General features: G+C 33.3%; 3 protein-coding genes and 1 long non-coding RNA gene across 5 annotated transcripts; 1 reads left to right on the top strand and 3 right to left on the bottom strand.

Moving 5' to 3' along the window:
- Nucleotides 1-12: 12 nt before the first annotated feature.
- LOC131657637 (uncharacterized) lies at nt 13-8,009 on the top strand. The gene is made up of 8 exons (XM_058927010.1): nt 13-77; nt 157-443; nt 547-738; nt 825-935; nt 1,035-1,110; nt 6,102-6,170; nt 7,642-7,915; nt 7,981-8,009. The coding sequence occupies exons 2-8, from the start codon at nt 283-285 to the stop codon at nt 8,007-8,009; spliced, it is 912 nt and encodes a 303-aa protein (XP_058782993.1). The 5' UTR covers nt 13-77; nt 157-282.
- Nucleotides 8,010-8,854: 845 nt separating this feature from the next.
- On the bottom strand, nt 8,855-11,303 carry LOC131660438 (protein SRG1-like). Its single transcript, XM_058929687.1, has 4 exons — nt 10,954-11,303; nt 10,624-10,871; nt 9,385-9,712; nt 8,855-9,225 (listed from the first exon to the last, which is right to left on the bottom strand). Exons 1-4 carry the CDS (start codon nt 11,248-11,250, stop codon nt 8,989-8,991), a joined length of 1,110 nt encoding a protein of 369 aa, XP_058785670.1. The 5' UTR covers nt 11,251-11,303; the 3' UTR covers nt 8,855-8,988.
- Nucleotides 11,304-11,844: 541 nt separating this feature from the next.
- On the bottom strand, nt 11,845-13,552 carry LOC131655003 (uncharacterized). Its single transcript, XR_009299621.1, has 3 exons — nt 13,437-13,552; nt 13,251-13,335; nt 11,845-11,904 (listed from the first exon to the last, which is right to left on the bottom strand). It is a non-coding gene; the product is annotated as an uncharacterized LOC131655003 (long non-coding RNA).
- A 5,060-nt stretch (nt 13,553-18,612) lies between these two features.
- Nucleotides 18,613-22,590, bottom strand: LOC131660435 (zinc finger protein GIS2-like). Of its 2 annotated transcripts, none has more exons than XM_058929685.1 (4): nt 22,433-22,590; nt 20,815-21,033; nt 20,448-20,540; nt 18,613-19,467 (listed from the first exon to the last, which is right to left on the bottom strand). In XM_058929685.1, exons 2-4 carry the CDS (start codon nt 20,943-20,945, stop codon nt 18,864-18,866), a joined length of 828 nt encoding a protein of 275 aa, XP_058785668.1. In that variant the 5' UTR covers nt 20,946-21,033; nt 22,433-22,590; the 3' UTR covers nt 18,613-18,863. The 2 variants fall into 2 exon arrangements, with proteins under 2 accessions (XP_058785668.1, XP_058785667.1); XM_058929684.1 differs by having other exon boundaries at nt 20,815-21,208; nt 22,433-22,585.
- Nucleotides 22,591-23,711: the final 1,121 nt, after the last annotated feature.

The following is a 23,711-nucleotide window of genomic DNA, read 5'->3' as shown; positions in this document are numbered from 1 at the left end:
AGACTGCTCCTATAAAACCCACAGTTAAGGGTAAAGGGATTTTACAGGAGGAGGAGTCCGTTGCATCACTAAAAGAGGTACATTTAAAGTGTTAATAATTAATCTGAATCTAAATCTGCATGATTTTATATTTTACCTAACTTATATGATTTTTAGGCATCCGCTCGGGAGTCACAACAAGTGACGCAGCAAGTTCGTACCGTACCACCCACTGGTCCTCCGAAGCCAGCGGGAAAAAAAGGCGGTGCTTTTGTGCCTCGGTACCGGTCGACGCTCGCAACAATGGTTGATATGTCCGATTTGAAGGATGGTGCTTTACGTGAAATCGTTATGGATGAAAGTGTCTTCGGTATTGAATTCAAGTCACTTATTACAATTGATGACTTGGAGGAGATTTTTAAGCATGATCAACTAGGCGTCACTAACATGCACTCATACATCCGGTAATATTCACTCATCCGATATATTATTTAATTAGTCCCACAATATAATTTATTTACACATTTCAATGAAAATAATCTAATGTTTATTATGTTTTTATTTAAGGTTGTTGTATGACAGAGTGTTGCGCGGGACTCCGTTGTCTAACAGATTCCGTTTCGTGTCTTCCGCCCACTGCAGCGGAATGGCAATTGCTTCGGAACCGGAATCAGTTAGACAGCGCTTAGTAGATAGTTTCATGTCCACCGGCAATACAGAAAGTCTGCATCTTTGGGCGTATAATACCCGACCAGTAGGGTTAGTTTCTCATTCTTTGTTCATCTAATCTCTGTTTCTTTTGTGTATAGCAAAATTTTCATATAACCTGTTGTTTTAATTTATAGAGCACACTGGTTGCTGCTTGCTATCAACCCTATAAGGGAAGTCGTGTATTATCTGAATTCGGTAAATGGTGAATGGACCAATTATCCGGCCATGAAGGAAATCGTTGATTTGTAAGTGGGATCGTTCTAAATATATATTCGTGTATATTTATATATTTACTTATTTGTGGGATTGATCTAAACATATGCTTTTATATATTTGTTAATTAGATCAATACAAGTGTTCCGAAGTCAACGGGACGCACAGGTATCCCGAACTAAATCTAACAACATTACTTGGATCCAAGTGCAGGTACATTATTTTTCACAATGTTGCTTATAATATATTTATGCTACTTGATAAAACAAGACAACTATAGAATCTTATTTGTTTTTCTATGTAGTGTCCGCAACAGCGAAACAGTTACGATTGCGGATACTTTGTTTTGAGGTATATGAAAGAAATCCTTCAGGCGAATCAATTAGAGATTCCGCTCACGGTATGAATTTATAACTTAAGATAATTTCATATAATTTGTTACATTTAACTAAATATATCATTCATATTATGTTTTTGTTTTGTAGTACCTTGACGAATTCCGTGCTGCTGCGTACCCGAAGCTTAAGTTGGAAGAAATCAAAGAAGATTTGTGTCATTTTTATATTAAGCGCTTTTTCATGTAGGATTTGTGTCGATTTGAACTATAATATTATTGATGTTGTAATGATGTATATATATAATTTTGGATATTATAATGGTATTATATTAGTATATATATATATTGTCTTACTGATGGCTGAAATAATATCGTCGAAAATAAATTACAGGTCGAAAATATTACAGGTTGAAAACATATTACAGGTCGAAAATATTATAGGTCGACTGGGAGGATTAAATTACAGGCTGCACATTAAAATACCTCATTTAGCAACGAAAGCGCTTTTGAAAAGCGCTCTTAAAGGCCCACCTACTAAAGCGCTTCTTTGTAAAAGCGCTGCCAAAGATTAATAAAAAAGCAAAAAAAAAAAAAAAAAAGCAACATACTAAAGCGCTTTTGGAAAAGCGCTCTTATAGGGGGGGCTATCAGAGCGCTTTTTCTAGAAAAAGCGCTCTTAAAGCCCACCCTATAAGAGCGCTTTTCCAAAAGCGCTTTAGTATGTTGCGTTTTTTTTTTATTTTTTACTCTCACAGGGGGGCCTATCACAGCGCTTTTCTGAAAAAAGCGCACTTAAAGGGGGGCCTACCAGAGCGCTTTTTCTAGAAAAGCGCTCTTAAAGGGGGGCCTACAAGAGCGCTTTTTCCAGAAAAGCGCTCTTATAGGGGGGGCCTACCAGAGCGCTTTCAGAAGCGCTTTTGTTAGCTACGCCAGCGCCACCTTTCACAGCGCTTTTAAGCGCTTTTAAAGGCTATAAAAAGCGCTTTAAAAGCCCTTCCTCGTTGTAGTGGCTAAATAGAAAAAAAATTGAGAGAAAAAAGTGAATTTTTTTTTATGAGTCCAAATCAAATGAACCAAGTCTCTATTTATAGAGGAAAAAAAATAATGAATTTTGATAAAAATAAAAATAAATAAAAAATTTATTTACTATGAAATAATTAATTTTAAATGATTAAAAGAAAATAAAATCTAAATAATCACAACAACCAATAAAATTGTGTAAAGTGTTGCATGTGGCCCCACTTTTTTCTCATTCAACATGTTGAATCTTTTCAACACCAATTAATCCACATCACATTAAACACCTCATTCAACAAACCATTGTAGACATTCAACTATTGAATAATTTTTTCAACACCCCCATTGTAAATGGTCTAAGTAGTAAAATTCAACACCCTACCCCACCACTTTTATTTTATATTATTATTTTCTTTTATGTTTTTATTTTTGTAATTATATATTAATAACAATTATCGATTGAAATTAAATTAAAATAATTAAGATTTAAATAATTTATTTTAATTTTTTTCTAATTTAATAATTTATTTTTATTTTATTTTTCTAATTTTATATTCTTAATTAATTTTTTTCTTGCAAGTAATAAATATGAAATATAGGAATAGTCATAATTAAAACAAATAAAATTACATAAAATTTAAAATGCAATACAGTACAATAGAGAGAAGAAAGTTGATTTTTTTTGTGTGTCCAAATCTAATGAAACTAGTCTCTATTTATAGAGAAAAAAATGATGAATTTTTGTAAAAAAATAAAATAAAATTTACTATGAAATAATTGACCCCAAATGATTATGATAAAATAAAAATAAAAATTACAAGAACCAATAATATTTTGCCAAGTATTTTTTATGGCCCCCACTCTCTCCTTATTCAACATGTTGAATATATTCAACACCTCATTCAACACCCCATTACACACATTCAACTATTTAATAAATTATTCAACATGTCAAATGTAAATGGTCTTATCCTTTTTATTTAGATTTTCAAACTAAAGAAATTTATGTCACACTATTATCGTTTTTCTTACCAGTATAGATTTTCATTGATGAAATTGAGTTGAGAAACCAAAGCCCTCACAATATTTGTGATAAAAAACCCTAAGTTTATTTAAAAATTGCTGCAATTTCTCTGATGACCGTCGTGACAGAAATCACAATTTTCGTTGTGGATTTTTTAATTTTTTTGTTTTTTTTAAAAGCTATCAAACATGGAACATGGATCTATCTTAAACCTCGTTGGCTTTTTTTAGTTTGAACTAAACATTTTGTAAAGAGAAAACTCAAATTCATCAACATTTTTAAATAAAATTGAAAAAAAAGTAGTCATAAATGATTCGATGTGTCTGTCATAAGTAATAAAACTCACTTGAATAATTCATAAAAACCAATAAGCAACTAATTTATGATAAGTTTCATCTATAATTCTCTTATTGTAATCTTGTCCCTATAAAGAGTTAGAGCATTAAGGCCATCCACTCAAGGCTATTGAAATAAATATTGATTCTCAACTAGTAGTTAAGTCCATCCACTCGAAGGTACCCGGTTATAATATTGGGAAAAGTCTCATCTCCATAATTAAGTCGTTCTTCGTCCAAGATTTTGATCTTTGTATAAAGCATGTGTACAGAGAAGTTAATACTTGTGCGAATGCCTTAACAAAATTTAGTATTGATTTTCAGGATGATTTTTTTTTAATGTTTGTCCCCTTATTGGGTATTGATGTTCCCCGGTTAAAATTGATGTAATATATTTTTTGGGCTTTTTTCTCTCCCTTTAATAAAAAAAAATTGTAACCAATCAATACTAAATGTTTTAAAATGTTACCTATGCTACCATAGAAAGAATTATCACCAAAAAAAATTCTAGCTCAAAAGTAAAATAATGTCTAAAGTTTTTACGAACAAGTTAATGCTCTACTAATTTTTAAATATGCCAGATATTTTAAACTTTGTATTCTAATCATTTATAAAACAGATCAAGATATCTTAGTCCAATCAAAATATTCCAAACAAATCAATAGGTATTAGCCCTAGTTTCCTATCCTTGTAAATGCATAACCGAATGGTGAAAAAATGAAAAACTACTCATTGTTCTTAAAAGATATCCAAAAGTCATTTGGCCCACTTTTGATGCCATCAAAGGAATTAGTCCATTAATTTGCACATTTCTGCAACTATGATTGTTATGTGATGTGGAATGTGTATTGATTACATAAACTTGAATAAATCAACTTACAAAGAACAAATTTCCCCTCATTTATTAATCAATTGTTATAAAAGTTAGCAAAGTATACATATTTTTGCTAATTATGTGATTTTTCCAAATTCCTGTTTATTTTTGTGATCAGTAGAAAACATCTTTCACCTGTTATTTTGTTACTTACGCCTATAGGAATATGCTTTCTGGCCTTTATAAGGCCCCTGCTTCCTTTCAGTGTTTTATCATGTTTATTTTTTTACTTTTGTGAATAAATAATGGAAAGTTTCATGGATAATGTTTTTGTTTAAGGTGCTAGTTCTTGAAATATATGAAAATGTTTACTTTGTGTTGAACTAGGAAAATGTCATTTTATGGTTAAATTTATTATCGTTCTTGAACATTTGGTGCATAAACGTAGTATTAAGGTAGATAGGGAAAGATATAAATGATAGAGAAAATGTACTCTTTTTCATTTGTAAGAGATATGACGAGTACTTAGGGCGTGTGTGATTTTACTACTGATTTATCAAAGATTTCTCCAAGCTTTCTAAACTTATGACTCGTATGATCCTCAAGAATGCATGTTGTATTTTTTACAGTTCTTGTCTTGAGTATTTGTTGTAGGTTAAAAGAAGCAAGAAATTCAATTCCAATTATGAGTCTGTTAGATTTGATCCTTTTGATTAAATTATGTGAAATGCTATCGACTATGTTGTTCGTGCATAATTAGGACAACCAAAGGATAAGAAATTGCACGTCGTGTTATACATACATGACCTTAGGTGAAGCCTAGATAAATTAGGTGATGAAAGAAAAGTAGTTAGTAGTTGTGTTTTCCATTGACAAATCACATTTGGCGTGTTCCAGAATAATATTTTGCACTTAATATGTCGTTACCAAATATGTCTTGAGCAAAAAGATGCAAAAAAAAAGGTTAATTCCAAGATTTCGATCTCGAAACAGAGTCAAGAAAGAGAAAAAAATATGGTGCTTAATCATCATACGAGGTTGTTATTATTAGAAGCATGTGAGGAAAATAATATTGTGTTAGCTTTTAATAATTATTATTCAGATGGTTGGTTGTTCGCACTTGCATAAATAAAAATGACACGGTATTTTGATTTTATAAACTATTTGACGGCCAAAGTTTTATCGCCTGATTTAAATTATCAATAAAAGAACATGTTTTTCTTAGATAATAAGTATTTTACGAGGGCGAGCCTCTTATTTTAAAAAGAGGAGTTGTGGTATTTTTAGAATGTGTGTTTTAGAATAAGAAATAGATAGCACTTTACATTATTGTCACTCCTCCACTAATAGGGTGCATGTTAGTTATTTAAAAATTGTGGAAAAGATACTTCAAGTTGGTTTATATTGGCCCTCGCATTTTAACTATATGTTATACTATTTTCTTATCTTATGTGGTTATAAAGTCAATGTATCAGAATCATGTATAGGAAAAACTAAACTCCTTTTGAACAATAATATCTTTGAAGTTGAGATCTTTAATATGCGGGGAGTCAATTTCATGTGATCATTTTTCTTATCTTAGGAATCAATATATCTTAATAGTATAGAACTGTGTATCTAAATTAATCAAGATTCTCAATAAGATATCTTTTTGAAATTTGGGTTATATAGGTAGTGACAGGTGATAACGGGTCTCAATTTATAGTCAAACAATTTGATAAACTTTTACAGAGGTTTTGGGTAAGACATGTAATAACTTATGTGTTGCACCCTCAAACGTGTGGGTGGCTAGAAGTTTCCAATAGATCAATAAAAATAATCCTTGGAAATTGTTTCCATATAAAGAAATGGCTTGGCTATGAAAATGTACAATTTGGGCATACGACATAACTTATAAGACTCTAACAGGTATGACTCCTTTTAAGTCAATCTATGTTAAGTCATATCACCTCAATGTATAACTTAAGTTTAAATCATATTGGAAAAACAAGACCTTTAATTTTGATCTAAAATTGGTTGGAAAAAAAAGAAAGCTAAATTGAATGAGCTTGATGAATTGAGATGGCATGAAAATGTCAAGCTTTATAGGGAAATAACAAAAAGTTGTCATGAGAATAACATCAACCTAAGAAAATTTAGATAACACGGTCTTTTCTTAGGCTTTAATTCAAGATTGAAGCTTTTTATGGAAAACTTTATGATATATTGTATGGGCTATTCACATTTTTAAAGTATTCACATTAATTGGAGTGGATATTTCGACTAAAATCATTGGTTTCTTAGCGCATATAAATAGATATTCAAATATTATGTGATAGAAAATCCTATTGAATGAGGATGAAGTATATAAACAAATACTGAAACATCGTGGTGTCTTAGCATTTATAGACAAACAGTGAAACATTATATGGTCAAACGTCCACTGACAAATACAAAGAGTATACTATATTCCTCCGGGAATGGCTTCAGTGACTTTGCTGTAGCAGTGACTTTGTGACTTTAGTTAATAAAATGAAAGAATAAATTATTAATGTTTATTATATTGATGTGAGAGAAAAATATATTGCCTAAAGTTACCAAAGTTACCATATACCAAAGTTACTGAAACCTTACCCATATTCCTCCTAAGAGTATATTTCTCCCCCTTTGGCATTATTAAAAAGATAGAAAAAACAATAAACAGATATGAGAGATATTTAAGCACATATATCACCAAATAAAACATACACACATATTTAAAACTCAAAATAATCAATCAAGTGTTGTAGAAAATAAAAGGCTATTATTTCGCCAACCATGGTAGCGGTAAGAATGAAGTTACGGTTAACGAAATTGGTATGAATGGAATAACAATTAAGCAATTTTAGAATAGCATATAGGTATTGAAGAGCAATATAATGACAAGGACCTTTAGAAAAGCATATGAAATATTAACATGCAGGAGCGCATTTGGAGTTTTGTGTGGCTGCTAGGGCATGACAGGTTATTAACAAATTACCAATAGAACACTAAAGGCATGAGAGGAGCAGATTGTAAGCTTTGTGGGTGTGTTTGTGAGAACACTCTTCATGTTTTCGGGGACTGCCCTAGAGCTAGAAAGATTTGGAGCAACATTATTCCAGGTAGCATCAAACACGACTTCTATATAAATGATATTAAAGATTGGATTACATTAAATATTAACCATTCAGATTCTTGATGTACTTTCTAGACCATTGGATGTCACAGTTTATGGGGATGGCGAAATAGAGAAACTCGTGATGAACACTTTTGGCATCCGCATTGTCCTAGTTCGTTTGTGAGTAGAAGGGTCGAAGAATCTGTTAATACTAGGGTTGAATATAGAAGCGTTTTTAAAGGTGAAAGTAGTTTGGTTGATGTGGCTTGGGAAGCTCCTTTAGAGGTCTGGTATAAGCTAAATTCAAACGGTACAAGTAATGTTCCTAAAGGTGTTGGGTATGAAGGAATCATTCGAAATTCCCAAGGTGAGTGCATAGGTGGTTTCTCCAAAAATATAGGGCTATGCTCTGCATTTTGTGCTGAATTATAGGGAGTTTTGGCAGGCCTAAGGCTGGTTAGGAGGCTTGAGGTGAAGAAGGTGGAGATTTGCGTAGACTCAAAAACGGTGGCGGAAATTATCAAAAGTATCCCTTCTAAAGATGTTGAAGAAGGTGTGTTAATCAAGCAAATACAGAATCTGATGGGTTTGTTTGAAGGCTCGAAGATTTCTCATTCGTTTAGGGAGGCTAACCGATGTGCATACATGCTTGCGAAAGTTGGACGGGATGATGCCCTCTTGATTTGGAGTTTCGGGATGATGCCCTTTTCTTTCTTATAGATATTTTTAGTTAAGGATGCTAATGGTATTAGTGTCTCTAGCTGTTGTGTAGTTTTTCTCTCTCTCTCTCTTGGGCTTAGGCCCTCTATTTTATCCGCACACAAAAAAAATCAATTCATTTTTAATTGAAATTAATTTTATAAAATCAATTTTAAAAAAATTTCACCTCACAACAAAACTGCACTAAAGGTTGGTCTAGTGGTGGAGGTTTGAGTCTTGAGAGTGTGCTCCTCTCAAGATCCTGAGTTCAAATCCAGCTAGGTGCTAACAACCCTTGTGTTGGATCAGTCCATACAAAACTTTGTTCTGACTTAAAACGGGGCTCTCGAGCTTATGCTCCACTTCTTTTCATTAGAAAGTTAAGATACTAGAGTGCATATGTGGAAAACAGTGAAAAATGAGTTATGTGAAACCAACTTAAGAACGCCTGTGGTAGGTTAGAGATTTAATAGCATACTGTCAGCAAAGTGCAAACTATCAATTCTTCCACCCATCTTCGCAATTGATGGTTTTTTTCCTCCTATTCTTTTCTTATTGTGTGTCTTAGTCCACCAAATTGACAACTAAATTCCTCATAATACAGCAATTAAAAACCATCTTTAATTAAAGTATGATACAAATCAACATTTATTTTAATATAAAGTAGCAATAATAGTTCAAAATTTTTACAAAACACATTTTATTTCATTTTCATTCCCAAGTATTATACTTGATAGATGATTAAATTTTGGAAGCTTCAATTGGCCTTTTTCCCTGCTGATAATACTGGAAATATATACCAACATAATCTTTCACTGGTCTGTATAATATTGGCCTTGACTCATTCACTAGTTTCTCAACTGGTTTTATCTCCTTTTCTGAATCTGGAATGCAGAACATTGCCACTGTTAGCCTTTCCTTTTCTGCATTTATCACTACTCTGTGTACTGGACTCTGGAAAATTCCATTGCTCATTATCTGTGTACCACATTCAAGTTCAACAGGCCGTGTCAATCCTATCAATTTTACATATCTCGGGAAAACTTAACTATATCTTAGAATTCAATAAGTTCCGACCAAAACATAAGTTTAAACAATCGTGCGATATAAAGAACGGAGGTAGTAGTGATTGCGTACCTCTATTTGATCACCAACATTAATGACGAGAGCATCGGGGATTATTGGAACTTTAAACCACTGATTATCTTTGAGGACTTGAAGGCCTTCAACCTCTTTATCTTGCAGCACAAAAGTTATAGATGATCCATCCGCATGTGGCTTCAGGCCCAGAACACGATCAGGTATAGGACATGGAGGGTAGTAATTGAATCTTATAAACATTGAATCTTTATCTCCACATTCTTTTAGGAAGCAGTCTTCTTCCAAGTTCAGTGACTTTGCCATGGCCTTTAAAATTACTTCATTTAACTGCCTTAAATTTTCAGTATATTGTAACACAATACTCCTGCATTAAGAAATCCATTGACATGAAATATATTGTCCATGTACAAATTAATGGTGCCACTGTTATGGTTTACAACCTTCTTTCAAATTATCGAGTTCGGCCTTATAATCAACAATAGAAATCGGTTGTTCTTTTTCTGATAATAATAATACTAAGATCTGTTTGAATTGATTTATTTGAGTTTATCTACTAGCATAAACACTTGTGAGTTGCGACATGAGACTATTTGGGAGGTTTTTGACAAACAACTTGTTTTGGGCCGCCCACAAGGACATGAGACTATTTGGGAGGTTTTTGACAAACAACTTGTTTTGGCCGCCAACAAGGCCCACATATGAGGGCCCAATTACAAGTACCACACAGAAAGGTGTGAAGAATAGGTGAGATCTCACTCAAGCACGGAACAAGTGATTCTGACCTTCTGCCAACTTCTCACGATTGGATCTAATAGGACGGTGATGCGCATGAGGCACCAGATTAGGCGGAAGCGGTTTTAACCGCTCACGCTATATAAGCTCTGCACGGGCCAGTGTCAGGTATTATTGTCGCTCCCACACTCAAACTACTTCTCACGTATTCATTGACTTAGACGTTAGAGTTCTAATCTTAAAAGTCCGTTCCGCTATACCATATCAAAAACACATTTCACGGCATCTGAACTCTATTTCACTCCATGTTCAACTACTTATAGTTCCAAAACCAAAAACAACTTATTATCATAAGCGCTTCATGATAGTTTATGAAAATATTTTCTAGTTTATACAAAAATTGTTGACATTATTTCATCTTTTTGCTAAAATAGCTTGTTTCAAAATTATAAATAGCAAAATCCTTTGGTGGGGCTATAAGAGTACTTCATATATCATGTACTTAATGTAAAAGAATATTCAGTGCTATTGAAAAATTTATACCTGAAATCATAGGGTTTTTGGGGCCAAGCATTGAAATTCCTCTGATCTTGAGGATGCACTTTGAGATAAACTCTATCAGTCCAATCAAGCCTTTGCTTTTCTGAAAATATCACATCATTTCCATATCCTTCGATACCATCTGGTTCCCTAGCACACTTCTGTTTTTCTTCCTTTGGAAGTTCAAAAAATTGCTTGGAAACTTCCCTCACTTTGTCAAGAAACAAACCCGTCATACCATGGTTTATCACCTGAATAATTCACAGAAAAAACAATAAATCGAAAGTTCAAATTGTAGTCAGAAATTAGTAGAAATAATATTGAAGAGGAAACCTGAAAGAAGCCCCAAGAAGAGAGTGCGGAATGGAGTTTTTGAAGCTCTTGTTGTGATGTGGATGGAGATGTGAGGTTGAGAATGTCAATGACTGGAATATGAATGTTTGATTCGGAAGGATGAAGAGCGTGACGAAATCCAACACCGCCTTCATCGTGGATATAGCTGTTTGGAAGATTTTCAGAACTCAGTGCGAGCTCTTGCACCGATTTACCACCGGTTATCGTCGTCGGAGTAACCGATTCTGCCATTTTTGTGATACAGAGGTCAAAGTTGCCAGCTGAAGTATCTATCATATTTTGATACTAACTAGTAATGATAAAAATAATATTTTATTAGTAAATGTTTTTCTTTTACTAATCATCATGTTATTTGAATTCCTTTCATACTTGTATATATGTATCTACTAGGATGGACATCGGTTCGGGTTCTGGCCCAAAACTTCAATCCGGTCCAACCCTCAGGTGTAATTTATTGGCCCAATTCCGACCAAATTAATTATCGGTTTTTTTGGGTTCGGTTTAAACCGGGTACGGTTAATAAAATCAGTTTTTTTCGGATAATTGGCCCATTTGAAAACTTGAGCACAATTTTTAATATTTTTGTTTGTCTGTTTGACAAAAAAAAGCCTAAAACACTAATTTTTTTATTTTTATTGGGCCATAAATATTTCAGCCCAAAACACAATGAACTTTTGTTTTTTAAAAATTGTGAATAAATCATTTATTATAAAAAAATTGAATTATTTAAAGAAACTTAATCTTTTAAATTAAACTTTCATTTTTTGCTATATTATCTAAATTAAATAATTCCTTATTTTGAAATTTCTAAATAATATAAATAAAAATATGATATATTACAATATCATAAACAATACAAATAATAAATTATCTCCATTCTCCAAAGCCTAAATTCATTAATTCTTCAGCATATTTAAATTATTTCAAATCCTGTAACATCAAAGATAGTTAGAGGATTAGAGATTGCAAGTTGAATATTAACAGCAAAATTTCTCTAAAATTGCTAAATAGAAACCATTATAACAATTCTAATAGAAATAATAATAACAATTCTAAATAGATTACAAAATTCAAAATTGATAAATAGAAATAATATTAATTTAATGCTATTTAAACTTAATTAACATCATAAAATTAACATTCATAAATTCAAAAGCATTTCACTAAGTTTATAAATAATTCCAAACAGTCATTATTTGATTTTACTCCCTATCATTATTGAAACTCATAAACTCTAATAAATCATCCATAAAAAAATATTATTTATAATTATCCAAAAAATTCAAACAACACACTTTATAATCATCTATACACATTAAAAAATTTCTTACCAAGGAATAAAAACAGAATTTTCACAGATGAAACAAAATAAATTATAACAAGTCAATTTATTAATATACACAGAATTACCCATAACTACCATATCATACCACAAGTCAATTTACTAACATGAAATCTTTAAATCAAATGGTCAATATTTGGAACAACTTACCATATGTTTTTTCTCTAGATCAGCCCCACTAAAAATTTGCAACAAACATAACCAGTTATACCATATGTTATTACTATTTTGTGTTGTGATGAAATGTGGCATATGCCATTTTTGTAGAGTTTAAAATCAAGATATTTATCCTTCATGGCTCAAAGTATTTTTTTATAAATTTTGGAATTTAAAATATGTTTATAACCACAACAACCACTACAAAACTAAGAAACTTATTTTAACCAAAACTTAAAGATTTCAATTATAACATGAAGCCAATTGTTCATCCTACAGAACTACACTAGCCCTGTACAGAAAAAATAATGGAATAAAGGCCATTAAGATATACTTGCCAAAGGTTCTTGCATCTTTCAATTGCACATGATTGAGTTTTTTGCCGCATATAAAAATTAAAATCACAAATTAGAATTACAAATTTAACAATTTAGAATCACAAATTTAAAAACACGAGATTTGATAATAGTATTCTTAATAGTAATAAATGAATGTTCTTATGTTAATATCAAATCTGCACACAAAAATAGTCTACAGAAAATATGTTATAATAGTAATAAATAAATGTTCTTAATGTTCTTATATTAATAATAGTATTAAATTATTTCCATCCATAAAACATAAGACAATAACCATAAATTGAATAACACCAATATGAGATCTGTAACAAAAGCTTTATAAAAGAAACAATAAATCAATAACAAATAAAATCAATTATCAAAACAAGTCATAAAGAATTCTATTAATCATAGGAGGAAGATAATAGGAGGAAGATTACCAAACTCAATTCCTTTGATCTGATACTTCTTAATGTAATCAGCAAATATTGGTTCTGCTGTAGTTCAAATCATCCCACAAATTGCCTATGCATAAAAACAAAAACACCATTGAACAATCAACATCCTCATCATCTAATAATAATAATAATAATAACACAAACTTTATCATAGGATCAGTCAAATACCTTCTCTAATAAAGGCCACATATATCCAAAATCCAAGTAAACCAAAACTAACTCTTCATAATCAGGTGTCTTCACCCAGGGAGGAATCTCAGGTAAAAGCTCTTGCATCCTTGAATCAAGATTTGAACCCAAAATATGTAAACAATAAACATAATCAACAACACTAAATCATTTACAAAAACTCTAACCTTAATCACAAACTATAAATTTCATTATAAATCAACAACAACCAACCTTAATTATAATCTAATATGAGATGAATGCAATTGCGGTAGCGGAGATGGTAGTGGGAGACAGGGGTTCATAGCACAACATCGTCAAACTGAAAAGAAAACCGTGTGGTTACAGTTTCAGTTTTGCTTTCATTCAAATATCTCAACACAAGTTGTTAAAAAAAAGGAAAAACTGAAAATGAAGTTGAAATTGAAGATTATAGAGTGAGAAGAAGAGAGGAAGAATGTTACCTAGTAAAAGCAAGAGACGATGGCCGAGGAGATGAATTAGGGTTTGCAACATTTAAAGGGCCAATATATAGATTTTCAGATTGGGCTAAGAAACGGATTAGAGTTTGTAAAATTGAAAGCATCAAGATATAGAATTTGGGTCGGGGATTCTGGAAATACGTTGGGCCTATCACTAACTGTTATCTTCGGTCGGATTCGGATTCCGACGGACCCAAAACCAAACTCTGAATCCGACCGTGTAGGCCCGCCTCAACCCTTTTCTTCCTTCCGCCATTACCCGCAAACCGACTAAATCCGATCCGCGTCAAGAATTTTACACCGGATCGGTCGGATTTCTTCAGGCGGTTGATTTGTGTCCACCCCTAGACTCTATCTACCAACATTATATTTCTTGGGAGCCAAATCGTACTCAACAGCCTCTTGAACTAAGTTTTAAGATACTTCTTGTAGATTAGTAAATGTAAAAAAAATGTAGTCAAATAATACATCTTAGTGGTCAATCCTATTCTTCAACATAAATTGTCATGAATAAAATTAATAGAAACTACTAGATATCAATATATCATGTTTCGATAGATAATTAGGATTCTGAGTTGATTAGTTAGTTGTTAGATGATTTATATAATTTTTTATAATGGTTTATAGAAGTAACTTAAAATTTATGGATGATGAAAAGAAGGGAAATATATTTTTAAATTTTTTGAAATTGAGTGTGTTAAAATCACATAAGAATTAGTGGAGAAATCAATAGTAGAAGTGAGCGGGGTCGGAGCTGCGACGACGACAATGTACAACAAAGTCATGTGCTGACGACGGTGTGGTGACGACAACAAAGACTATCCATGTTCGGAGTCCTATCGGTGGCAGCAACGGTTGGCTAAGAAGTGGAGATCAACTCTTATTAAAGAAATTATGCTCTTATTAAAGAAATTAGGTCAACTCTTATGTATTATATATACCCTTTGACAATAATGAGAAATACATAGAAAATTCAATTATGTTACATGGTATCATATTCCTAAAAAAATCTTGATCTACCTCTCCTACAACCCAAGCATTAGTCGACGCTATCATGTCTTCTCCCTTATCACCATCGTCATCGTTCTTGCTTCACCCTTTCATTCCACACCCCTTTACTTCCTTCTCTCTTTCAGCATTATTGGCCTAATACAATTGCACTTATCACCTCCTCTCTTAGCCCTGGTTGCTGCCAAATCCCTCTCTGTATCGTGCCGCCAATGTGCAGCCTCCCCAACGCCGCCCTACATCAACATCGGCCGCTCCAGTAATACCATCCTATCTTGCTGCCCTTGTTCCTCTTCATTCTTTCCTCTTACAACATGTCTTCCTTGTTCAACGAAGAAAGCAACATGGAGACTCCTCCTCCCAAGATGGACACCTCGACACCACCTCCCTCATCCCCTGCCATGCCAAAATTTCATCTCGCTCTTGTTGTTTCCAACATTAGGAATAGTATTCCAATTGTGCTTGACATGGAAACTTACAATTGTGGAACATGGGCAAAGCTATTTCACGTTTGTGATGTTGGACTTGAGATTTCACACACAAGAGGGAGGGTGAATTATGTGGTTTAGAAAAATGTGATTTTGAAAAACTTTGTAGATTAAAATCAAAGTCTTAAAAACGTTTGAAATAATTAGTAACAGAAAAATAATTTGCCGAAAATAAATAGCGGAAAAGTAAATAGTTAAGGAAAAATAAGACACTAAAAGATATAGAGGCTCTGTCAAAATAAAAGGACTTACTCCTTTCCCTAAGAAATAGTCTTGAGAGTTTCTAATAAACTTGAAAGCTTTTAATAGGTTGTACTCACGAACCCCCTTATACAAGGAAATATGGTTAACCCCCAACCAAACAAGACTTCAGAATATGGTTATTTGAGTCTTCTCTTCCAAATGGCTGATCAAAGTTGTTAGTCTCCTTTCCACACGTTAGATTGAAGCGGTTAGTCTTCTTTTCACAAACAATAATGTTGGAGCGGGTAGACTTCAAGTTTTTAAACCTTGCAAGTTTTTATTACGGTATGAGCTCACAAACCTTAAACCTTGGTTTTACACAGGCTAACCAATAACCTATGAGAGTTTAATAACGAATTGGTCTCGAACCTTATCCAAGTTTTTTCCACGAGCTAAGCTTTAACCTGATATTGGTTTTACCACAGGCTTACCAAGAACCTATGGAGATTTTAACACGGTTTAATCTTGAACCTAAACATGGACTTGCTCACACAATCCCCAAACCAAAGCTTTTATGAGTTTAACTTCTAACACAAACAAAAAATCCTTACATTTCTCCCCAAGAACTGATCTTAAGATTTTCAATTAAACTTAAGATATTTTAGTAGGTTGTACTTACGAGTTTACAATTCTACCCTTCAATAAATACACTTTAAATCTCGCTAGCAAAATAACTTTTCTCACAAAGGCACTATGGCTAAAGTATTAGTGAGAGAAAGAAAAAAACAAGCTTAGAGAGGGATAAAGTGAGTTGTGTCAAAACACGATTCTGGGTGAAATGAAATGAGGGAATGAACCTCTATTGATAGGCTAGAGGTTGGCTCAAAAAGGAATTTTAAATATATTTATATTATTACAATCCAATCGATTGGCATATATTTCCAATCGATTAAAAGTTTGAAATAAATTTGATGGTAAATTCTAAAAAGGAAGAAAAAGATATCTAGCCATTGCAAATCATTAAAGTATTATCCTAATCGCTAGGGACTCAATTTGAATTAAGCTAACCTATTAGACAAAAGTGTTAATCGATTAGATAAGTCAAAATTTTGCCCATAGATATTTTGAAAACTCCTAATTCATCTGACACAAGTTCAAGATGTTTTTGAAGATATTCTCTTTGGTAGAAATAATTTGAAAATATACTTTAGTGTGTGTATGCGCGCGCTTTAGCCATGCGCTTTTACGATGAGGCCCTTATGCTTTATAATTGGTTCCCTCACTACTAATTTAGGAAGGCTCATTATTACTTTAAAACTTTGTCAGATGCTTTCTCTTTTGTACACACTTGCTTGAGTTGTTTGAGATAAGACTTTAGTTACATTCCATTTCATTGCCATCATCGAATAGTCAAGTCTATCATACCTTAATGCTTAGATTTGCATATTTATCCACTTAACCGTTTACGCTTTACTTGCCATAAGTCATTAGTTGTCATCATCAAAAGTTGATATCCTTGTTAAAAACATATCACATGCAAAATAAGATTTCACATTTTCTCACCTTTTTTTTATGACAACACATCTCTCAGGAGAGGTAGTAAAAGAAAGCAACACTTATATGTTTGAAGTAATTAAACTCCCTTTGAGTTAACTAGAGAGTATACTCTACTCCCCCTTAGTTAAAATCAAAAAGGCATGTAAAGATGTATTGCAAAATATAAATATGCAAACACGGACAATTTTGACATATAGAGAAGGAAAACAAGCATTCATACTCTACCCATTAACATCCTTACGGACCTCAATAGTGAGTCTAATCTAGATCGTATCAAGTTAAGTCAATTCAATTTGAAGATCTTTTTGTTGATGAATCGTGTTTTGGGTGTTTTGCGTTATTATGAATATATCGAAGTTCAACCATTATAAGTAGGTATATTAATCAAAGATTTTAAAAGTGAGTGAAGACATGCTAATCTTAGTTAGAGACACAGTGTTAGAAATGTAGAAAGTATGTAGAAGACATGCTAATCTTAGTGAGTTTAAAATTTTAGAAAATATTTGTAAATTTTAAGGGAATTGAAACACTTTGTATTATAAATTTGAATTTTAAAAAAAAAAAATAGATGACAATTTTATCATAAACATCTGATTAAAGAATGGCGTAATATATTTAGTATTAAGAAAGAGAAGTGGTGAAAGAATGTCGACACTATAACGCTTATTTATGTCATTACAAAATGTCAGCACCGTAGCATCCAACTTGTAGGTAGCATCCAACTTGAGCTTCTCTTATCATTTCTTTCATTTTTGTTTTTGTTCTTTGAACCGCTTCCAATGTACTAATTCACCATCATTGACGGTTCTTTTTTGTTTATTTTATTTTTATACTCAAGAACTCTCTCTAGTCACGGCTTCAGTCCAGCACCTGGCTGGAAACTCTTCACTTCTCTGGTAAATTTTCTCATCCACTATATTACTATGTGTTGTTTTCTTAATCCCTATTTTATGAGCTCAAAACCCCTATTATATCAGTACAGTTTAAGACCACATGTCAAGATACTCGATTTTTTTACTCTCCATTTTGTCCAGTCCTAATATTTTGAGAATATAAAATCAATTATGTGATGTTTAGTGGATCCAATTAATTTATATACACTTACATATTCTTCAAAATTATAGTGTACTAATATAAAGACTACCCCACTTTAAAGTTGCTCAACCACTTGAATGATTGAAGTGCTAACATCGTATTAGTATCTTGAAATGAGGAAGCAATGTTTTATTATGATGGGTGTTCGTTCATATTCAAAACCGGTGTAAAGAATCGCAAATCAATTAAAGAAAGACCAAAATCTGCAACAAGCAAAAAAAAAAAACCATTTTTTTATGATATTGCTATCATAAAAAAATTGATTTTTTTATGATAAACGCAATTGAAAATATACTAAAATTGGTAATACTTTCACACCATTGGACTCTAGGTATAAATATAATGCGACATAACACAATAAACTTCAACATAGTAGCTTATTAAGTTAACAAAAACCATGCCTCTTACAAGTAGCAAAATCTTATTCCTAGCTCAAGCACAATCATAAGCACTTATAGCCCATGTATTGGCATCATGATCATTGTCGTGACTCTACCGATTGCAGAGTAAGAGCAAACACACACACTACCAATATTCAACAATCAGTCCTCAACCAGATAATCATAGAAAAACAACAATATAAATTATAACCATGATCCATAACCTTTAATCCATTAGTATCTCCTACTATGGTAGCGATCATTAGGGTAGCGATCCACAAAGCGATCACTAGGGTAGCGATCCATAAAGCGACCTGAAGGACACTCATATGCCAAGTGACCACGGCCTCCACAATTGTGACAAATCATCAAGGGGCCCATGCAGTCACGGCTCATATGACCCAACTGTTGACAGTTCCTGCACACAACATCACGGTAACCACCACCACCTGCTCCGCCAGCACCACGGAAGCTGCCTCTGCCACTGTGATCTCCAATAACGTTGGATTTTGGACATTGTCTAGCCACATGTCCAGAAACATTGCACACGTTGCAAATTGGGTCATTTGGACAATCACGTGCCAAGTGCCCTGTTTTCCTACAGTTATTGCAAGCCTTCTCATTCGTACATTCAACAGCAATGTGGCCCTGCTTATAGCAGTTATGGCACAACCTTAAGTCCCCTGGAGGCATTGCTGGAGCTGAGCACTCCCTAGCACGATGGCCAGTTTTACCACAGGTGTGGCAAATGCCCTCATTTGGACAACTGCTGGCCATGTGGCCAGGTTCTTTGCAATTCCAGCACACGGATTTTGTGGAGCATTCAGAAGCAATGTGCCTGATTAAGCATAAAAAGGAAAAAATCAGAAAATGTAGCACTGTTGCATGGCAGAGTATAAACAAACTGCTGTTTTCTGTAATCAGCTTTTGACAACACTGGTACTCAGTGAATCAAGGCAAATAATGAGTTTTTTTTCAATCTTTTCAGACAACACAACTGATGCCTCTTGAAAGACTGGGAACTTCAATAACATACTATATAAAGCAATTATTCACCATCAACATAAAGCCAAAGAAGAAGAAATAAAATGAGCAGAAGATGAATATAATATGTGAATTGCCTAAGTCAACCACAGTCCATAATGTAACACAAATGAATTGGCAGTAGATCCTAAGGTGACATTATGGACATGAGAGCAAGGTTCATTAAAGGAAAGTTTCATCAGAAAAAATGTAAGTAAAGCATGTCAGTACTAATAGGTATCAAAATCTATGAAAGAAAATGTAGCTGTAGTTCAAAATGAAATGTCCACAATGAATCTGTTAAAAACTTCAATTATCAACTTAAATTATGCAAGGTCCAAATTAAAGAGAAAGCTCAAAGACCAACTTCCGTCCCTCACCATGATAATTTAATATGGCTCTGTTTGGAAGTTTGAAGAGGAAGGAAGGGTTTCGGAGAGAAAATGGAGGAGGACAAAAAAATAATTCTTTTAGCTTCTTTGAAAGAGTGTTTATGTATAGACGTGATTAGTATATTTTTAATATTTAGAGAATCATAAAAACATAGTTTTAATTTGGATAGTTTATCAAAGCCCTCCAGAACCCTAAGATAAAAATTTTGACTTACCCCATATTAGGGGGATTATGTATTATAAGAAAAATAAACTCCTCAAGACCCTCCATTTCATCCTTCTTCCTTTGTTTCAAAGTCCTCCCCTCCCCTTTTAAACTCCCAAACAAAACCCAAAGAATGTAATACATGAAAGAATAGCATGCTAAGTAAAATAAATAAAAATGGAGACTGAATTTCCATACCCTGGAAGGCCACAATTGTGGCAAACTGCAACATTAGGGCACTCTCTAGCATAGTGACCAGGCCTCTTGCAGTTCTTGCACAAATTGTCTCGGCTGACAAAAAAAAAAGTTATAGTTACTGCGGTGAGAAAAGCCACCCACAATCAAAATGTCAAACGGCTTGATAAAAAGAACTTATCAGAGCAGCAGGTAGAGTGTGAAGATATCATTTTATAAAAAGTACATAAATTGGCTTAGGGATTTACAAACAGCACTATAAACATTTAAAGCCTCTTCTAGACAGCACAGTTTCATTCTTATCCAACCTTCTAACCAGAACATTTGAGTAGGAAAAGGTAACAGAAAATAAATAGTTTGAAAAAAAAACCTGAAACCCCGACTTGAATCTCTTCTGTAAGGAGCATCGCGATAGGAATGTCGATCAGAGCGAATCTTACGGATCCCTGGGCTACGACTCCTACTCCTGCTTCGGCTTCGACTGCGGCTGTCTGAACTCATTTTCACTTGTTATCTTTCTTAACGTCTACCACAACTGATCAGCAAAACCACCTCCACCACAACCTACACAATTAGCCACTGTCTCCTCCTGTCCACATCACAACCACATCCAAGATCATCCTTAAGCCTAGCCAAATCCCCACCTCCCCTTCAAAATATAAAAACCAAAATCCCAACAGTATAGAACATGAAATTTCAACAACCAACCCATCTCGCATCAATCATGTCACCGTACTCAGCACCCAAAACTGGATAGCAAGTCTCTGTGTCACAATGTTCATACTATTCACGTACTTCTCAAAAACCAATAATATTCCCAATATAACATTAACTCTAGGTTTGGAAAAAACATTTGAGAGTCACACCACTCTTTGATCAATTAAGCTAACGAGGAAGACTGTATACTAAGCATAAGACACAATATAGATTCACATAAAAATTCATCTAGAGACATAACTTTTAGGAATCATTTTTCTTTCGTGTTAGAAAATTTGAGAAATATATGACATCATTTTTACATCTTGTCTAGGCTATTTTAAACTATCCAAGATGATCTGATTTTTTTCCTTCTTTAATTAGGATCTTTGTAACTATTAGACATATCCTGTATATTTATTTTGTATTTGTCAATTTTAATTAAAATGTGTAGTTGAACACCTATGTTTTAGGAAATATAAGGCTAGTTGAAAGAAAAATCGAGTGTTTTCTAAAATTAGAATAAGGTTATCTACAGAGCAAAATCAAGATCATGCAATATAGCAGCATACTTCGAGATGGAAACAAAAATTGGGTACCCGCAGCCAATCCAAGACACATTGATTATTCTCATTTTCACAAACAATTGCAGATTAATATGATACAAGATATAAACCGACACAAAAAACATTACTGTTTTCTGGTGGTTCTTAACAGCCCCCGGTCACCCCACGAGGATTCCATCGCAAAAAATATAGAATTAGGATACATCCTACTTAACTGTCCATGAATGTTTCTGGTTTGGCGGTTAGAACGCAAAATTAAATAAAACTAACCACTGAACCACAACAAAACATCATCTAAAATAATCGAAATATATGCATACAATTCCCCCTAATCCACTAGATCTACAACTTATTCACATAATTAACAACATTTTATTGTGTTCAAATTTAAATCCATTCCTTTAAATAGATGTCATTAGCCAAAACTGCACTATTTTAGAACTGAAGTGCCTAGCAATAAGCAAGCAAAAACTGCAGATTTGTTTTCATAAACGCAATGAAAATCCTTCAAACTTATACGCAGATCACAAACGATTAATATGTAGCTAAAATTGAAGTAAGAATTTGAATCGGAACCCTATGAAGACCCAAACACGGAGAGAATTTAAACGTATAGGTGAAAAATTAACCCTAACTGTAACTAGCACTAACCCTAACAAAGAATCGCATCGGAATGAAAAAACGATAATTAAAGGATGAAGAAGAGAATGGGTTAAAAGAAAGAACCTTTTTTTGAGTTTCACAGCTTCGGCGACTATGAATGGAGTTCTAAAGAGGTAAAACAAGGCAAATAAATAGATATAAGGTAAGAGATCTAGAGCACCTGCACACGATTTCTTTTAAATTTTGTTTGGTTCACAAGAATTTCAAAACAGAGAAATTGGATGTTTCTGTTGTTTGGAAGAGTGAAATAAAACCTAATCAAAATCTAAATAAATCATGATGTTTGGGTGGACTTTTTTAGTTCTGGTAAAAATCAAAGAAAAACAAAGAAATTTGATGTTAATTGGTTTGGTAATAGATTACCAAAACTCTATCTGCGGGTCTGTCTACTCAAGCAATCATAATTAATTTGTATAATTTTTATCATAATTATCATGGAAACGAGAATAAGAAATTCAACTTAAAAAATAAAAAATGAAATGTCATATGTGACATTAACAACATATATGGAGAAATGGGAAAACTTAAATTATTATGAAAATTTAGTTGATGTAAATTGGATTTTTTTTTTTACACCCAACGATGTTTAGAAAATGTTTAGAGAGAGAAAATCTTCCCTCTCTCTAGTTTCTCATGTTCCCCTCTTTTGATGGGTGTCACCTCCCCTCTTGTAGGGGTTCCTCCTCCTTCATGGAAGCTATTCACCACCATTATGGTGGTCATCTCCTCTTCAATGGAGGTTTCTCCCCATTGTAAGTTTTTCCTCCTCTCCTTTCATTCATTTGAAACCCTCACTCATGTTAGATCCATACATGCTTCTTCCTCCAACATCCATCAAGCTCATCCTCCTTTCCACCATCAACCACCAATCGTTTGCAACTCCAAAAATCACCTCCACCAACCAATGGCCTAGAGTGGTATCGACATGGAAAACGACCTCCACCGGAACCGCCACCACCGAAAGATAAGGAAGCCCGGTTTTTATGTGTGGGTGTTCATGTAATAGTTTATTTTATTGTACTTGTTTTGTTGTGGTTTCTATTTTTTCTTGTTTGGTTTGTTTTGTTGGGTGTGTTGTTATTAGGCTTAGGTTGTTTTAAGTTTGTGCTCAAGGTATTTGATGAAATGCCTCAAAGAAGCTTGGACGAAGAAAACGTGTTTTGGAGTAAGAATCTTACTAGGGGTGTGGCAAATCAAACTTCTCTTTTCAGTCAACAATTATTTCATTCACAAGTTGTGAGATTAATCAATATTGTGAACTTGAATAATCGATTTGAGCGTGATAAAGCTAGTGTCAAAGCTAAAGATATGATTCGTAATTGGATAGATTTAAAGACTGGAG

Source organism: Vicia villosa, linkage group LG3 (genome assembly GCF_029867415.1).
Source record: "Vicia villosa cultivar HV-30 ecotype Madison, WI linkage group LG3, Vvil1.0, whole genome shotgun sequence".
Lineage (NCBI taxonomy): Eukaryota > Viridiplantae > Streptophyta > Magnoliopsida > Fabales > Fabaceae > Vicia > Vicia villosa.
Note: the sequence above shows the minus strand (reverse complement) of the source record. Positions and strands in the feature narration are given on the sequence as shown.

Bases quoted from the DNA above. Each gene is read 5' to 3' on its own strand.
- LOC131660438 (XM_058929687.1), bottom strand. From the start codon at position 11,250: ATGATAGATACTTCAGCTGGCAACTTTGACCTCTGTATCACAAAAATG. The intron at 10,872-10,953 runs GTTTCCTCTTCA...TGAATTATTCAG, and splicing joins CTTCTTGGGGCTTCTTTCAG to GTGATAAACCATGGTATGAC. The intron at 9,226-9,384 runs GTACGCAATCAC...TGTGGTACACAG, and splicing joins ATGTTGGTGATCAAATAGAG to ATAATGAGCAATGGAATTTT.
- LOC131657637 (XM_058927010.1), top strand. From the start codon at position 283: ATGGTTGATATGTCCGATTTGAAGGATGGTGCTTTACGTGAAATCGTT. The intron at 444-546 runs GTAATATTCACT...TTTTTATTTAAG, and splicing joins AACATGCACTCATACATCCG to GTTGTTGTATGACAGAGTGT. The intron at 6,171-7,641 runs GTAAGACATGTA...TGTACTTTCTAG, and splicing joins AACTTTTACAGAGGTTTTGG to ACCATTGGATGTCACAGTTT.
- LOC131660435 (XM_058929685.1), bottom strand. From the start codon at position 20,945: ATGAGTTCAGACAGCCGCAGTCGAAGCCGAAGCAGGAGTAGGAGTCGT. The intron at 20,541-20,814 runs GTTTTTTTTTCA...TTTTTTTGTCAG, and splicing joins GATTCAAGTCGGGGTTTCAG to CCGAGACAATTTGTGCAAGA. The intron at 19,468-20,447 runs GTATGGAAATTC...ATGCTTAATCAG, and splicing joins CACAATTGTGGCCTTCCAGG to GCACATTGCTTCTGAATGCT.